This window comes from Diorhabda carinulata, chromosome 3, assembly GCF_026250575.1.
Source record: "Diorhabda carinulata isolate Delta chromosome 3, icDioCari1.1, whole genome shotgun sequence".
Lineage (NCBI taxonomy): Eukaryota > Metazoa > Arthropoda > Insecta > Coleoptera > Chrysomelidae > Diorhabda > Diorhabda carinulata.
The window spans coordinates 16,445,567-16,464,914 of NC_079462.1; the positions used below are offsets into that span (position 1 = coordinate 16,445,567).

Below are 19,348 nucleotides of genomic sequence, written 5' to 3' on the forward strand. Positions count from 1 at the left end.
CGCGTTCTTTTTTAAAGTAGATTGGTTACAGCTTGCACCGAAATTATTTTTAAATTCGACTGGTACTTCGTTTCAATTATAGAAATTTAATTTTGATTAGGCAACTGAAAACAACGAAAATACCATAAATTAAAACAGAGTTTCTATGAAACAAAAACTGTATTCGATTCAAATTTAGATCTCCAATTCTAAGGAAATTAAATTTTTTGTAATAAAGATACGAAAAGACAAAAGTTTAAAGCAATTATGACAAAAAGGAAAAATATCTAAAACTGAAGATGACGATACAGTTAATGATATGAATGAAGATCGTGGCGCTCGGATCGAAAACGAGGAAAACCTCAAAAAAACGCTAAAAATGATAGCCGTAATCCAAAGGATTGAAAAACTTGATGAAGATGATGATGAACCATGGCTCTGATCTCCACGTTCTATAAAATTCTATTATTTGCAATGGAAAATGGTTTTATCCAAGCAACAACCCAAATAAGGAAAACCAGAGCCTAGACAAAGGATAATCATCAAAAGCAGTTGCAAATAGAGGTCGATTCGAACGGAAAGTTTTGTACTATGCGTCTAAGTATTTGAATTTAAAAGGGAGAAATATCGAGATTAATCAACCGCGAGAAACAAAAAAATAAGATAGAAAAACTTGGTGATAGTTATATGAAGAGTTTAATAGTGCGATGAATCAAAATTCGCTGTCCACTGGATCCATGTACAAACACGTCGGAAACTCGGTGGTTAGGGGATGTTTTGGAGGTAAGATTTCGAAGAAAAAATGCTACAAAGAAGTAATAAAGAAAAATATTGATCAACACCGGATCACCAGAAGAATCATCTTCCAGCATAACAACGATTCCAATTAAGCTGTACAAAGAGAATAATAGGAAAAAATGGCAGACAAACAACAAAAATAAATCGATTCGACATTAATATATTCGAAGAAAAAAACAAATGCGATTTATTCGATGGTGATTTAGTAAAATAATCGATTTATATACAAAGTTTTTCGGGTGTTTCGCGTTGTTGATATTTCTAACAATGATCATTGAATATCTTTTTGTTTGTTTCCGAAATGAAATAAAAAGAAAACAGTTTCGGTACAACGAGATCTTTCCAGGAAGAATACGAACGAGAATTTCGGGCAGTAGGCGTCGCCTTTCAAACACTAATCGATTCGAATCGATGATTATTTTCAAACGTCTTCAATATCCATACTAAAAACTGTTTTTTTTGTGGAAAAATATTTATTTTCTTTCGTATTCAGCTCGAGGAAGATCTTTGATTCATGCTTAACAGTAATGGGTGATTATTTTCAATTTCCAGCACATTTTATCACCTCTTGAATATCTGGTTGAAATCTTTTGATTCTAGATATAGTTAATGATATGAATGAAAATAGCGGCTCTCAGATCGTCAATCTGCAGTAGAAATCATCATTTTCCCCATGTCTTTTTGACATATCTAGTTTGACATCATCGTTTATTAGCCCGTGTCAATACATTCGTCGAATTTCCTTCGTCTAGGCATATCGAATTTATCGAAAGCGAATCTGCTTTTTTGTTTAGTTCCTGGAGGTTAATTGTCTCGGGGCGTCCATTGGGTGTTGGTTGAATGTGTTGCTGCATTTATTTCGATCTTTGCTGTCGCACTGAAGGTCGAACGGGGTGCCCGGTCGATTTTGTATTCTCGCGGGTATATGGTCGTAAATTTAACTATTCGGTAGTTGGGAATTCGCGAGGACATGTTGGCCTCGCACATTTAGAAAACTCGCCAATTTTATTTCGACGTTATTAGAAGCTACCTGCTCTACGACAAAAAATATTCGATGAATAACTATTCAAGGTGTATTTAATTTTCATTTTCTACTATAAAACTCGCAGTTTTTTTTTTTCTAGCTTACCCGATAGTTAAATATAGGATAAATACTTTAATAATTGGTCTAACAGTACCAAGCACATGCTTGAGGTCTTCTTAAACTGAAGCTTAATTTCTTCACAGTATCGGACTACAAATTATTTGTAAATGGCCGTTAATTTCATTTAAACGAGAGAAATTCTGGATGTTATTAGGAAAAAATTGATTAAATCAACCAAAATATGATCCCATTGACGTTAATCGATATGATTTGACATAAAGAGACGTCAAATGACTATCGACGTCAATCAAAAACTTCTTTTTATAGATTAAGATGTTTTGTTAATATCTTGAGCAGCTGAATTGAAATAATTAGGACGACAATGCCCATCCACATAATGTCAACAGTTGAAATTGTTGTTATGTATTGGCCACCCTGTAGCCTGGTTTTAAATACCAAGACCAAGACCAAGACCAAGACCAAGACCAAGACCAAGACCAACACCAAGACCAAGACCAAGACCAAGACCAAGACCAAGACCAAGACCAAGACCAAGACCAAGACCAAGACCAAGACCAAGACCAAGACCAAGACCAAGACCAAGACCAAGACCAAGACCAAGACCAAGACCAAGACCAAGACCAAGACCAAGACCAAGACCAAGACCAAGACCAAGACCAAGACCAAGACCAAGACCAAGACCAAGACCAAGACCAAGACCAAGACCAAGACCAACACCAAGACCAAGACCAAGACCAAGACCAAGACCAAGACCGAGTTGTGCAAGACTGGGCAGATGAATTCAAACAGCTAAGACAATGTTCGTCCACATAATGCCCTCCACATACTGCAACTTTCGTACGGCAGTTGGAATTGTTGTTGGGTACTGACCACTCCGTAACTTTGACTAAAATCCGAGCATTTATGGGATGAACTTAAGAGAACAGTTCGAGCTAGAAATTCTGCACTAGCCGCGAAATTGGATGGGAGATCAAATCAGAAGAATCGAACAAGATCGAGTGAAAAAAACTCATGAGATATATGGAATTTAAGCTTGTATTTTCTTTATCAGTGATGAGGAATATTGATCTTGACCTTGTGGTCTGAGTCTTGATCTTGCATTTTTTGCTAAAGGCGTCCAAGAGCAATACCAAGAGTAAGACCAAGGCCACTAAGACCAAAAACAAGACCACCAAGACCAAGACCAAGACCAATGCTTCGAAATGTTAAAATGAGAAAAAGAATGGAAGCTGCGGATTTTGTGCAACTTGAGTCAAGGTTTTAGCACGATGAATATCATGAGACACTGTCTTAAATCTGTCTTCAAGTGCTTCAGCAATTCTGCAAGCATTCAAAGGAATTTAAAAAAAAAATTATAAATCCAAGCGGTGTTTCTTTCGATTCATCGCTTTCAACAGTTGCTTTTTTTGTATCTCGAACAAGTGTTTTTTTGGGTGGATCCGTACCTGTAAGGTGAAGTCTATGTTACAAGGTCAAACGTATAATTTGGATACATAAATGTCGGACTGTAATAAAGTAGAATCGTCGTTGTATTCAATTGGTACAATATAACTATTTTTGGTACGAAGAAATTTCGAACATTAATATTTTTTTTAATATATCATTTCTAGTTTATTGGTAAATCACGACGAACAAAAAAATTAATAGATACTACCGCGAGTTTCTCAATTTCAACAACTTTCAATTTAGGGTAACTCGATACGAAACATCGAAAATATTTATTTTTTAAAACTAATAAGTCGTTTATATGTTAATTTAAATCTATTACGAATTAAAAAAAATCGAGAATTTCTCAAAATAGTCAACGAGTCGGCAATTAACATAAAACTCAGGTGAAATCATTTGAACTCCTCTTTAGCAAAAATACTTCTAATGAAGTAAATCGTATAATCTTTGACCTCAACTAGCGATTTTCAAACTAACTGTTATTTAAAAACATACAGAGTGTTCCTAAGAAACCGATATAAAATTTTTTTATACAGAATGACTTTATTATTTATTTGTCCTTTAAATATCAATTTGAAGGATTATAATTATTATTAGACTTCGTATTTTAAATTTTTTTATCTTACAGGGTAGTCTAGTATGCGTATATTTAAATGGAACACCCTATATTTGATTGCATGTTTAAAATTAGTTCAATACCCTGTATAATGTGGGAGACATTCAAAAATGAAAATCTGTTACGTCCAAAGCATTCGAATAGTAATAAAAATACTAAAAAAAGATTTCATATTTATCGAATCTCATACAGGGTGGATCTAATTACTGATACATTATTTTTTTTTATGAACCATTCTGTATTTTATGTGAGTATCGATGCGCATTTCGTATACTTCAAATTATTAGTTCTTAGAAATAATTGTGTATTAGATATGATTTTTATGACAAAAATTGACATTTGACATTGACATGACATGACATTAGATATTTTGTTTTTTGATTTGGAGGTTTGGTATATTTTGTGATGAATTTGGATTTAAATTTATTATAGTCAAGTGCAATTGGTCTCCGTCTATAAACAATACACCTTTTTGTTTTAAATTGGGGTATTAGTCCGGTCAATTTAGTCATTTTTACAATTTTTTTATTATATCTCAGAAACGTTAGCTCGTAGGGAAAAAAGTATCGATAGTTTTTTTGTAGATAATTTTATGATCTACAATTTTTGTTTGAGGTATTTTTATGATAAAACTCACCGTTTTGCTGAAAATTTTGAAAAACTTATTTTTTTGACATTTGACCTTGAATAAAATTTTTTCTATCCACGGGAATGATGTGGGACTTTAAAATTTTATATTAAATTATGTTTTATACAATTTTATTAATTATTCAGTAAAGATTGCTCAGTATCGGAGTACTAATAACAATAAATTTCCGAAATTAACATACACCTACAATTTAACGAAACTGTTTTTGTTAAAAATTCAGTTTACTATAAGTAATTCCACTGCTAATATCTAATACCACCCACTGTACGTAATTAAACAGTTAGTAAAACCATGTAACCCATCTACATAAATTATTTATGACACCAAATATTATTTATTAAAGTCGAAAAAAATTATTCCGATTTTATGATAATTTTCTCGACCTCCCCCGGTATTTTTTATTGAATACTAATTGTAACATAACAAACAAACAGTATGATGAGAAAAAAATTTCAAAACGTATCTGCAGACAAAAAAAACAACGGAAATAAATAGACACAAGATTATGGAAAAGCCTACGGATTAACCAACTAAGATTATGCTGAAAAACCACCGCGGATAGAAAATCCGCAGTAAGTTTAGTGAATAAGATATTAGGAAAGAATTTCTTATCGATAATCATAGAATTAGATCTTGAATAAATTGAGAAAAAAACAATGAAAAAATCAGATGATTGTTGAAGACTTGGAAGGGCTTTGAATGAGTTAATCCGTCTTCGAAATATCTGCTAGACTGAGTTTAATGAAGAAGAAAACAAAATATTTGTTAATCTTTAGATGATTAAACACAAGATGGGGGAGAAGCTCGTGGATTAACTAACTAAGATTACGCTGAAAAACCACTGCGGATAGAAAATCCGTAGTAAGTTTACTAAAGAAGATATTAGGAAAGAATTTTATAGAATTACATCTTGAATAAATTGAGAAAAAGCAATGAAAAAATCAGATGATTATTGAAGACATGGAAGGGATTTGTGTAAGTAAATCCGTCTTCAAAATAACTACTAGACTACGTTTAATGAAAAAGAAAACTAAATATTTGTTAATCTTTAGATGAATAAACACAAGATTGTGGAGAAGCTCGTGGATTAACTAACTGATATTACGCTGAGAAACCACTGAGAATAGAAAATCAGCAGTAGGTTCAATGAAGAAGACATTAGAAAAGAATTTCCTATTGATAATCATAGAATTAGATCTTGAATAAATTGAGAAAAAACAATGAAAAAATCAAATGATTGTTTAGGACATGGAAGGGATTTGTGTAAGTAAATCCGTCTTCAAAATAACTACTAGACTACGTTTAATGAAAAAGAAAACTAAATATTTGTTAATATTGTGTTAAATAAGCACAAGATGGAGGGAAAGCTCGCGGATTAACCAACTAAGATTACGCTGCAAAACCATTGCGGATAGAAAATCCGCAGCAGATTGGGAAGAAACGAAGATTAGACCTTTTGAGCTTCAGCTTTAATAAATGAATTAACCCATTAACAAATCAACTCCAAAGAAGGAGCAGATTCGAGCAGAAAACGAAGTTAAATAACCAAAAAAGATCTTCGAGGCATCACCTCTTATAAAATATTCAACGAAGGTATAATTTAAAAATTACTTCATTTAATTCGGGTCTGTCTACCCTAAAACACTACCACGAAAACTATATCGTGATTCAAATAAATTGATAAACAATTTTTTTTAAATTATGTAAATATCTTTGTAGGAAATAACATGTTTAAGGTAAATTTTGATTGACTGTTTAATAATAATTCTAATGTATGTTAGAAACATAATTTCTAAATATATCCTTGATACGCTGATCCTTGTTATTTCTCAATTATATTCCTGTCTGTCTACCTGCTTTATAAATTGTACGTTTTCGCTAAATTCGCCGCGGAATTATTTTAATAATAGTTTTTCTTTTAATTCGGATTAAACGTAAATTGATTTCGTGTTTATAATTTCGTGATTGATTCCAAGTTTAACCATTTAAATTAAAAAAAAAATAAAGAAATCATTTAAAATGATAAAAACGAAAACAACGCGGGGTGGATTCCGCAGTAGCTCGACCGGGGAAACTCTATCGGCGCTGGTAACGTCAGCAATCTATTAACGCGTCGCAAAACGAAGCTTTGACAAAATTAAGGTTGTGCGACAATTTTTTGACTAAATTCAAGATGGAAAACCCGATTTTTGAGTAAATTGAGCTTAAAAACGCCGTTTTTTACAAAATTTAAGTCGAAAACCAAATCGAACAGGCATTTTTGAATAGAATTTCAGTAGAAGAACCAATTTTTTGACCAAAATCAATAAACGAGAATCATCTTTTGACAAAATCAAGTTTGTCAGACAATTTTTGACCAAAATTAATAAACGAGAAACATCTTTTGACAAAATTAAGGTTGTGAGACAATTTTTTGACCAAAATCAATGAACGAGAATAAACTTTTGACAAAATTGAGGTTGTGAGACAATTTTTTGACTAAATTCAAGATGGAAAACCCGATTTTTGAGTAAATTGAGCTTAAAAACGCCGTTTTTTACAAAATTTAAGTCGAAAACCAAATCGAAAAGGCATTTTTGAATAGCATTTCAGTAGAAGAACCAATTTTTTGACCAAAATCAATAAACGAGAATCATCTTTTGACAAAATCAAGTTTGTCAGATAATTTTTTGACCCAAATTAATAAACGAGAAACATCTTTCGACAAAATTAATGTTGTGAGACAATTTTTTGACCAAAATCAAAGTCGAAAACAGATAACGTGGTCTGGAGTTCCGTGCACCAGCGGCAGTCCGGATCATCTGTGATGCCCATGGTATGAAGGTAACGTCTAGATTTCGGTAATATTTACCAGGGGCAGTTGTTTGGTGAGAAAGGAACGGAATTAGTCTCATATCAAGCGTTTCTATCCATCTCTGTCGAACTCGATTTGCGAGAAGATTGTTAAGAGACGTGATGAGCCGTTTTTGGTAGCTGATTCCATAAACTAGCAATTCTTTAAGGAAAAGAGATGAATTGACGTTCTGGGCGTCTATAGACGAACCAGGTATTTAGTAGAAGTTGCAAATACTACTCTCCAAATAGATTTACGTTGGATTACTAGGTAAAACCTAAAAAGATCAACGATATTTCTTTCTACGCTCTAAGATATCCAGGTCAATTCATGGTGTTTCCTATAAATATTTAGATAAATATGTTTGGGAAATCAACACCAAAAGCGTGAGTAATATCCAAAGATGGCTTCTTGGTAGTCTTAGAGAGATACATTTTGATTTACCAATAGATATTGATCCTAAACTCAATAGTTAACAATAATTTGTAGTGATGGAGATGATTTCATATCCAGATAAGACTAAAATAACAAATTGCATGCATAAACTTTCACAATTTATAAAATTATCGTATGTTTTGTTTTGGTACCGTTTGAAACAATCTAATAGGTCAAAGTTGGTACCAAAAATATTTTCTACGGCATTTCTACGTCCAATTACCGTGTTATTCTAATAGGTACTTAAAAAAAACCTGTTTCTAATCAAGTTTAAAGCTATAAAATATAGTTATACCTTTAAAATCTCTTTTTAGTTGAGGAAATTGGTTTTACGTAACTCGATTGGCATGATCTATCGAAATACCAAGAATTTTTATTACTTCAATGGTTATTTATTTATTGTTTCTTCTCGAGTTATTTATAGTTCAGTTTCGAACATTAAATATACTCTATTAACAAAAAATAACTATCGAAACAGAAATTTCAACAATCAGTTTTCAATATCAAACAATAAAAAACGATTAGAACAGAAATCATGGTGATAAAAATATAAAAAATCTTCATAGAAACATCTGGAACAATCTAGACGACGTTATGAAGAAAAAACATACAACCAGATTAGAAACTTCACAATTCATAGAAGTTTCAAGTTTGAAGACGTTTAAAAGGCATTAACCCAACCAGTATGAAAGCTGAACTAGATTTTAGTTAAGTCGAGACGGATTCATCTAAATCAATAGTAAAATATTGTTAAAACATGAGGTGGAGACCCCAGAAACGTTGTAGAGATCCATTGGTACTGGATGGAAGGCGCGAGATCCAACGAACCTTTTGAAAAAGTTTAAGAGATCTAAAATTAGATCTATGAGGATCAATCGGATAGATAAATCAAGAGAAAATGCAAACTATTCCATTCCAATTCCGATTTGAACCAATCAGATACTTTACATTTCGAGCCTTCTCCATAAGCTGATAGCATTCCGAATTATCTTATAGTATGAATAAAGGGAAAAAATCATTTTTGTTAATTGATTGATCAATTCTACTATAATTTACAAGATTTTATTATTTTTTCTTGTATATAACTCATTCACAATACACTTGACATCAAGATTTTTCGCTCTGATGGTATTCCAATCCAATACAAAAACTTTTCGTTATGAATCGATGTCTTTTGATATCTCTGAGGAACATCAGGGATTCAGAAAGATCGAGTCTGCTATAGATCCGCCAAGAATTCAATAAGACAGCCTTGTGATTCATCGATCTCACCAAAGCATTTGATAGGGTACGATCGAGAAATAACAATTTCCCCTTAAAGATGGCACGAAATTTGCTTTTTACCATCCCAACATCAACCATTGAGTAAACACAGGACTAAGTCCTAATTTAAGATAGAAAAGAAGAAGAAAAAGTTATTATATGATTGATTTTAAACGCAATTGGGACTTTTGGAACTTCCTCGTATATAAAACGTTTCATTATATGTTTTAACGTGATTTTTCACTATTATTTATTTTAGAATTATCATAATTTTGGAAATTTATTGGATTTTTGGTAGTTGTTTTGTGTCATAATTTTATTTTCTTTCGAGACGAAAATTAATGATTTAGGCGATGAGACAGATACGAAATGAAAAGAAAAACATGAAACAACAATCTAAAATGATTTTTATTTATAAAAACTACTTATTTTTCGAACATAGGCGTCTCTAAACTATTTTGAAAATGATAAACGTCCACCGTATTCACCAGATTAGGTCCCGTGTTTTTTAAATTTTATTTACTGAAAGTTAAATTGTTTGTACAGATATTTTGTCGAAAAAAAAACAAGATTATTTGTTAGATATGAATAAAAATTATTATAATTTAACATAAATTAGTAAAAATATATATTGGACAATTAAAATATCGGAATGAAATAAGTTATATTGTTCATGATAATGAATTAAAACGAGAAGTAACTTAATACGAATGGAAAAATGGGCTGTACGAAGTTATTCGAACCATATGTTGAAATATTCGGTAAATTTTCAAGAAAGCATTGGCGTCGCTATAAATCGGAAACAGGGTGAAAAAATAGCACAAAAAAATCACGAAAAACTCGGAGTTTACTTACGAAAATTGTAAAAAAACAGAATGTGAGTCAAAAATGAAGAAAATTAACAATAAGAAAATAGAATTTCTAAAAATAAAAAGCTAATAAATAACTTTTAGTGGTGGTTCTTCGTTATATTTAATGGGGTTCGTAAAAAGGAAGAATCCCGAAGGTAATTTCTTGTTTTTTAGTCAAATATTTTGTTTTCTTCTATTATTTTCGAAACGTACGCCAATGCTTACGAAATACAAACACATATGTCATAACTACCCTTAAGTAAATGGAATAAAGTCACAAAATTTGTGCAACACCGGAAAGGGGATGTATTTCTAATACCTACCATATAATAAGGGTAGTTTTAGACCTACATCTGGCACTATCGCTTTCGCACTTACCCCCGTTGCTCCGCATGATATACCTGGGGGTTGTGAAATGTTAATGTTAAAATTAATTTATTTTTTAATAAATATATTATTGGCGAGAATGGAGTAATAAATAGGTGGAGACATCGTATATAATTATCGTATCTAATCCCACCTAAGTACCACAAGCACCACCCACTTAAATCGTAATAACTAATCGTAGTTAATCTCGCCCCTCTCTAGTTGATTCTTTCTTTCTATTATTTGTCGTATTTTCTTGCGAAAATGATGATTCATCATCATACATTCCCACTATTCATTCATATCCATTGGCGAAACTTTATACAGGGTGTAAATATATATAGAATTAATAATAACAGTTAATTTGTTTCAAAACTCTCGTAGCTTGTCTTAATAAGAAAAAATAGTCAAAATACGATAGAATTGATATTTTTCGATAGCTGCAACATCGCAAATGTTAAATCGACAATGTACAAATATTAAAAAAAAACTCGTTTACCAAAACTTGTTTATGTCTCGTTTTAAGTGGTTTTCATATTATTATTAGCTCAAAAAGTTCAAAAACCTTCAAAATTTTCGTGAAAATTCGTGTGGAAACCGAAAAATTATAATAATACTAACGATTACTGATTACAGTGAATCTAACAACCGCTCAAATATCGTATAGAAAATACACGTGTGCTAAAAGAAATTTATAGTTCGAATTATTAAAAAATTTCATAATTTCATTCCACCCTGTATAATTATGAAGTTTTTAAATGTAAGAGTGATTAAAACAGTCAAAAAGACAGTTCAGATTATTAAAGAATTTCGTATTTTCATTCCACTCTGTATAATCACGTAGTTTTATCAGAATGATTGAATGAAAAAATAAATCTGAAAATAGTGTACAAAAGATGTGATTGTCCTATTTTATGTACTTTGAATAATTTTTTATTAATATCATCAACATATTCCTTTTAAATTATTATGAAAAACTTTACAATTGAAAATTATTGAAACGAAAAATTTACAATAATAACCATAATTACGGTAAATATGGCAACCACGCAAATTCTATGAGTCTACAAAAAGATTATCAAATTCCATACATAAAATTCCACTCTGTATAAATAACCAATTCACTTCTATTTGGGTTATTTACTATTAAAAAAAAATTTCTTCGAAATGTTTTCGTTACCGAAACAATAATCATTATTTATAGAAATAATTCATTTATTTTTGTATAAAAAAAATTGTTTACGTCTTAAACAATAAATAATTGTTAGTTTTATATAAATAACTAAGGTGCGGGCACCTCGTGATACGACTAGTAACTATAACGTCGAATTAATGAGAAGAATCTACTTTTAAAGAAGGAATCTTTTAGCGTATAAAAAAGTAGAGCGAATAATTGATAGATGGCGGTGCTGTATTAAAATCAGCTGTTCGTCAATATTACAGTTGGGAGATGTTTAATATTGGATACTTTTAAATTATTCATAGTGTTGTTATTAAAAAAATTTGTAATAATTTTCCATCTTTATGAATTATAGTTTGCATATTTATATGAAGAAACGATCGAAAAATTAATAAAATTCGAATTATATGAGGTGAAATCATAAGTTGTCAGTATAATGAGAAATATATTTACAAGACGATGTTACTTTTCTCAATCTCTATACATTGTATTCTCGTTACTTATATACAGAATCGGTCAAAAAATTAATAACAATAAACTTTTATACGGTGTATATTAGGTCTCTTCTGATTTAAAATTGATTTTTTTTTTCGAGGTTCGACCTTCATACAAATTGTCACGAATTTTCTGCTAATTAATAAAAAATTCATCGTATATTTATAAAAAAAAAATATTGAGACAGATATGAACGTAAGGATGAATTACAAGCTTGAACCGCGGTGTTGATTATTTATAGAATCATTTGGCATGGAATATAAAGTGCCTTGACGATATAGTTTCGAGCAATGTTGGACGGGATGCAGAGACAATTTTTTTTTATTTCATACACAGTTTCGGTGACTACGTGATTTCGATTTAAGCGGTAAATATACCTTTTTCACTAAATTCATCACAAACGATGATATAAACAAAAAAAATCATATTGAAATGTCAATCAATTGATTACGTTTTGTTTATTAAATGTTTAAAGTATCACACATGCCCAAATCAGGCACATAGGGTGGATATTCAGTTACTGTAATATTATTTTCACGTAAAAACTCATATACATATTATATTTGAACCACCCTCGTAATTTATTTGCTGCAGATATGTGAAAATTTATAAAAAGGTATATTTATTATCGAATCTACGTTTATTTTTCGAAAGTGTGAAGTGTTTTGTTGATTTTTTTAAATAAAAAAATGCTAGGGAGGAAGAAACATCATAGACACGATAGTCATCCAAAACCAAAGAAGAAGAACTACATTCCATTTAGCAGAATTAGAAGGGTAAAAAAATTGTCATTTTTTATTGTTTTGTTTTATTAAAATTTGTCATCGATCTCAAAAACATATTTTCATATTTAATTTGTTGAAATATCCAACTCCGAACGAGGATATTTCAAGTAAACGAAAAGGTAGTCCGAATACATTCACTATTAGTACCTAATCTACCCCATATTCTCCAGATTCGGCCCCTAGTGTCTTTTTCCCAAAAATATAACTTGTTTGAGAGGAATTTCCATCATTAATACCATTTTGAAAAAAAAAGACGGAAATTATTATCTTGCTTCTTTGTTTGTTTATTTTCAGACAATCCTCGTAGCAACGATGCGTTTAATAAACATCTTGTATAAATATTTTTGTTTCGTCATATTTAATTAATATGTTTCCAAATATGAGCTAATCCGACCCTGTAACCACACGATGTAATTATATACAAAGCGCTTGCGCGAGTATCGATTCGGCCAACTGACTCCAATTTTACATAATAAATCTACTTCAACATCAACCGGGGGAGTGTCCTACTTATCTTATTGACACGACGATTATTTTATTTTTATTTATCATATTTTAAAAATAATTATTTTTTTCTAAAAGAATATATATCCAATAGATTCAGTACGTATTCAAAAATAATCTAATATTAAGAATCAATTTTCCTCGATTGGCAAATTTTCCAATTAATTAGAAAGAGACAGACTTATGCAATATGCAATGAAAGATGTTTTTCTTTTACGCTAATAAATATGGCAACATTGGTAACATATTGATGAAAGAAGTTCACGTACAGGTCAGGATTCGATATGCATTGCGTTATCGTGAATTAAAGGTAACGATTTTTCTATTTATTAAAAAACTTTATTTACAAAGCGCAGGACACTCGTGACCGTTATAAACCCTATGTTCACAATCTCGTTGGTAACTGATAAATTTGAGTATAAAAACCAGTACACACGTGATCGTTTTGAATTATACGTCTACGATCTCATTGGAAACTCACTCATTTGAAAAAAATGCTTTTAATATAAAACGCGGCACACACGTGACCGTTGTAAACCGGACAGTTTCAATCTTGTTAATAATAATCAAATTTAAATATTAAGTGCAACACACACGCGACCGTTGTAAACCGTACGGCTACGATTTCGTTGTTTATTCACACATTTGAACAAAAACTTTACTTTTAATACAAAGTGTGGCACACACGTTACAGTTATAAACCATCTGTTCACAATCTCGTTGGTAACTGAATAATTTGAATATAAACCCAGTATACACGTGACCGTTTTGAATTATACGTCTACGATCTCATTGGTAACTCACTCATTTGGAAAAAATACTTTTAATATAAAGCGTGGCACACACGTGACCGTTGTAAACCGAACAGTTTCAATCTTGTTAATAGTAATCAAATTTCATTGTAAAGCGCAACACACATTCGGCCGTTTTAAACAGTAAGGCTACGATTTCGTTGTTTATTCACCCATTTGAACAAAAATAATACTTTTGATGTAGAGCGCGGCACACACATCACAGTTTTAAACCGGACAGTTTCAATCTTGTTAATAATAATCAAATTTAAATGTGAAGCACAGTACACACGCCACAGTTTTAAGCCGTAAGGCTACGATTTTGTTGTTTATTCACACATTTGATAAAAATAATACTTTTGATGTAATGCGTGGCACACACGTGACCGTGACAGTTTCAATCTTGTTAATAAAAATCAAATTTCAATGAAAAACCCAGCACACACGCGACCGTTTTGAACCATACGGCTACGATCTCATTAGTAAATCACTCATTTGGAAAAAATTACTTCCAATATAAAGCGCAGTACACACGTGACTGTTTTAAATCGTACAACGAAATTCTGGGCATCCTTGTACAAAGGTTTGCCAGTTCTTTCATACACTCGATCAAACAACGTCTTCTTTTTCGTTATTGCGAATTTTTTTATCGCCTTAAACAAATTAATGAAAGAAAATTTCTATTTCTAAATTTTTGCGCTGATATCCATGTATTTGCGGCTTTAGTCGTGACGTTGAATCGACCATTCGTGTTTTATTACGACCGTTAAATTCACTGATAAATTTTATGTAAACAACACGCCGACGTAGCAGTAGCCACTTCGTTAATTAGGAAATTAGAAAATATAAGTCCGGTCCTCTATCTATGAGGTTTTTAAACAACCACACGCCGACGACGGTCCGACTATGAAGTATCAGACATTTGAGCGAGACTGTACTGACAACCTGGCGGCAGTAGTCCGCATTACGTACATTTTCTTTCATATTCATTCAGTTTTCCGACAAATGTCGGTGGTTCGGTTCGATAAATCGTATTTTTTCCCTATTTTCACGAACTGAAAACTATCTTAGATGCCTAACAACAACAGGACCATTCGGTTGATTTACTTTTTTGGTTTCAATACGTGATACAGGTTGTTTATTTCGTAGTTTATCATTTTTCGTGTTTATAGTTTTATTTATTTATTGTTTATGTTTAATTAGTGCCGATGTTGCAGTATAATAATTATAATAATCAAGGTTACAATAAACTATTCACGCAGGTTAGTTGGAAACTTTGTGTTTACTATTTAATTGTATTTTCGATATATTGATTATTTATATATTTAACACGTCTATTTATTTATTTTTTTTTGACATTTTATCAAAAAACGTTATATTTATAACCTATATATAATATACAATCATTAAATATCTTCGTTTCAATAGGAATTTTTATTAAAAGATGATATTTCTAACATAATGTATCATAACCTCACTTTTATGTAATTGGCTATTTATTTCGTTTGATTTATTCTTACAAAAAATAAGATATTGGAAATATTAAGATCAGTAAAACGATTTTTTTATATAAATATACCGATAATTTACTATAAAACATTGTTTTTAATGAAGCATGCGCAGAAATGGTCAATTAATGAGATTAAAATAAACAAATATAATCAGAAATAGAAAGAATTCAGTCATATTCTTGAGTATTATTAGATGTTCGTAACAGTATAACGAAAATTTATTGGGAATATCTAAAAATAAAGATTTTGTTTGAAATAAAATATTATACCTATACAGTCATAAAAAAAAGTACGATAATCGTTTACCTGTGTGAAGTTTCTTACTATTATTTTTTTATCAAATAAACCGAATTTTTGCAAAAACATTTATTATAATAGGCTACATAAATGGATTATCAAAAATTGAAGATTAAATTTGTGTTTTTACATCCGAGGATGATCCCAGAAGTATTTTATAATATACTACTTCCATAACTCATAACTAAACTTTTTAACTTTCATTTTAATATTTATTTTTGGTAGTTTTCATAAATTTCTTATCGAAATATACACAAAATTTTTTTTCCAATCAATATAATATATATATATATATATATATATATATATATATATATATATATATATATATATATATATATATATATATATATATATATATATATATATATATAGACTATCGAATCGTCAAAAACATAGTAGTCGCCATATTTGAAACCATGACGTAATAAGTTTGTTCGTTAGTGTGATTCCGAATCGGTTCAGGGGCGGATCACAAGCACACTTTTGAAATTAATGATTCGGAATCGATTCTAAACTTCATCCGCGAACAAAGCTAGTATATGGATTTCAGAAAATTTTCAACCTTTTTTATAATAAGAATGGCGTTGCCAAATCGCTAGAATAGTTGAGAAAAAATTAAAAAAAATTTGAATGTGTAAGGGTATGTTTATATTACGAAAAATAATTAATTTTAAATTTATGATAATAATGAAATTTTGAGAATTCTAATTTCCTTTATACTTTTTTGAGAATCCTCGTTTCCTGGAAACTTTTTTTGAGGATTGAACTTTCTAAATCTAAATAACATATTTCCAGTTTACTCGGTACCTAAACAGTGTTTTTAAAAAATTCTTGCTTTTTTTTCAGAAAATCGTCGCTATCAGATTTTTCGATTTCTGAATGTTTTTTTTAGTAATATTCTCGCTGCATTGATATTTTTTTCAACAATTATCATTTTTTTTTTTCGAAAATTTCATTTCTTAAACAAATACAATAGTATTTTTTTCAATTTTGGGTTTCTTAATGTTTATTTTTTAATAAAATTGTCGTTGTCCAATTATTTTTTGAGAATTCCGCTATATGGGCCGTTTTTTTAAATTTTGGGCTTCTTAATGTTTACTTTTCGAAAAAATTGTCGCTCACTAATAATTTTTTTTGAGAATTTCGCTTCTTGGGCCAATTTTTCAAATTTTGGGCCTCGTAATGTTTATTTTTCGAAAAAATGTTCGCACTCCAATAATTTTTTTGAAAATTCCGCTTCTTGGGCCAATTTTTCAAATTTTGGGCTTCTTAATGTTTATTTTTTGAAAAACTTGACGTTTTCTAATATATTTTTTGAGAACTCCGCTTCTTGGGGCAATTTTTCAAATTTAAGGTTTGTTAATGTTTATTTTTCGAAAAAATTGATCTCTAATAATTTTTTTTCAGAATTCCGCTCCTTTTTCATATTTTGGGTTTTTTAATGTGTATTCTCGCTTTTCGTAGATTTTTTTCAAGAATATGGTTTTGAAATTGGCAGCGCCATTTTTGTGTCAGTGACACGACTGGCACACAGATGGCGCCCACCAGAAATCTGGTCGTTTATTACGAATTTTTTCTTATAAACGCTTCAACTTGTTAATATTTTATGTTTGAAATCGTGTATGTATTCTTTTCAGGGCTCGGCTGATTCGAACTATTCGCAACCGTCGTCAGATCTTTCGCTCGACGAAGAAAAAGAAACGTTACGTCGAGAAAAAGAACGTCAGGCCCTTAATCAACTGGAAAAAGCAAGGGTGAGTATTGTTCATATGCAAACCACGTCTCGAATCGATTATTTTAACTGTGAACCATCAAATTCTCTTGTGAAAGAAGAATATGGCGACATCATCATTAAACAGCCAGTCGAGTCCACTGTTGGGCCTCAATCTCCACCATTGTGTGCAGTCGGCTGGCAGTCGTCATCCAACTGCTGCATCGTCTGGATTTTGTTTATGATAGTTTTTTATTGAGGTTAGAATTCCATCTTTCGAACATATTTCTATTTGAACGAATGAGATTTAGGACCAGCAAGACAGATTTCAAATAAAGGCACAGCTTTTTTGGAAAACTTCCAATTTGATTTTGCAGAATTTACTTTGTTTTTTGTTATTTTTGTATTTTCCAGACAAAACCGGTAGCGTTTGCCGTCAGAACAAATGTAGCTTATGATGGATCCGTCGATGATGATTCCCCCGTTCATGGATACGCCATTTCTTTCGAAATCAGAGATTTCTTGCACATCAAGGTCAGTTTTATACTGCTAAATATCAATTATGTGCATAATTACACTATTTTATGTATAAATATACCGAAATATTTATGTCTTTAAATTGTATCATTCTAAATGGGACATCCTGTATTCGCGATCGCACAATTATTAGGAAAAATCGAAATATTTATGTCTTAAATCGATTCATTATAAATGGGACACCCTGTATTCACGAACGCACAGAATATTAAAAAAACAAAATATTTGTCTTTATATTATCTCATAAATAGGACACCCTGTATTCACGAAAGCACAGAAGATTAAAAAAAAACGAAATTTTTGTCTTTATATTGTGTCATTATAAATAGGTATTCGAGAACGGACAGAATATTAAAAAAACCGAAATATTCATGTCCTCACATTGTGTCATTGTAAATGGGACACCCTGTATTTACGAATAGACAAAATATGTAAAAAAAACTTGAAATTTTTCATGTTGCTACATTAGGACATCCCGTATTTACGAGCTAGTTTTACGAATAAACAAATTTTTTTTATTTTTCAATGATACTTTGGGAATTATTACTGTATGTCGTGAATGGATAAATAATTTTGTTCTGTGTAGGAAAAGTACGATAACAACTGGTGGATCGGACGTTTGGTTAAAGAAGGCTGTGACATCGGTTTCATCCCCTCCCCCGTCAAATTGGAGAACTTACGTTTACAACAAGTGCAAACGAGGACAACAAAATTGTATTCGAGCAAGACGAGCTCGAGTTCCAACATCGGCGCCTCAGCCGGTAACGACGTTTCCCGAGGTAGCACTCCTCCCACGCCCGGTATGTCTTTTCCTATCCGAAAAATCACAGTTTAAGCGAAAAAATCGGCTATATGAAGTGCTGTCTTGTGACTTTTTTTTCTAATTTCCTCAACTAAAAATAATTATTTCAATATAATAATTGTGGTAAGGTAAAATGAAGACGTGGCAACGTTGTTTCCACACGTCATTCAATACATAATAACCCACATACACTAATACAAATGTAAAATAGGGTTTTCTTTTTTACCGATTCTATATACGTAATTATTTACTTATTTGTAGTAAAGTAAAATAAAAACGTGACCAAGTTGTTTTAACTCGTAACTTGTATAAAAAATTCGCTTAAAATCAAATTAAAATCCTAGTGATTCCTTTTTTACCTATATGCACCAATCCACCTTAAGCAGTAGAT

The 19,348-nt window shown here is 31.0% G+C and overlaps 1 protein-coding gene across 17 annotated transcripts in view; it reads left to right on the forward strand.

Annotated features, from left to right (window-relative positions):
* LOC130891379 (voltage-dependent L-type calcium channel subunit beta-2) overlaps positions 1 to 19,348 on the forward strand; it is a 76,826-nt gene that overhangs the window by 43,340 nt on the left and 14,138 nt on the right. For 8 of the 17 annotated variants that reach the window (XR_009058899.1, XM_057796075.1, XM_057796076.1 and 5 more), the window contains exons 3-5: positions 17,545 to 17,661; positions 18,033 to 18,152; positions 18,742 to 18,955. Coding sequence is in view for 15 of the 17 variants with exons in the window: in XM_057796075.1 (XP_057652058.1) it covers positions 17,545 to 17,661; positions 18,033 to 18,152; positions 18,742 to 18,955 (451 nt within the window). In the remaining 2 variants the exon portion in view is untranslated. Of the gene's footprint in view, positions 1 to 12,293; positions 12,384 to 12,610; positions 12,793 to 14,198; positions 15,359 to 17,544; positions 17,662 to 18,032; positions 18,153 to 18,741; positions 18,956 to 19,348 lie in introns of those variants that run through there. The other 9 variants (XM_057796077.1, XM_057796088.1, XM_057796078.1 and 6 more) reach the window with 8 other exon arrangements.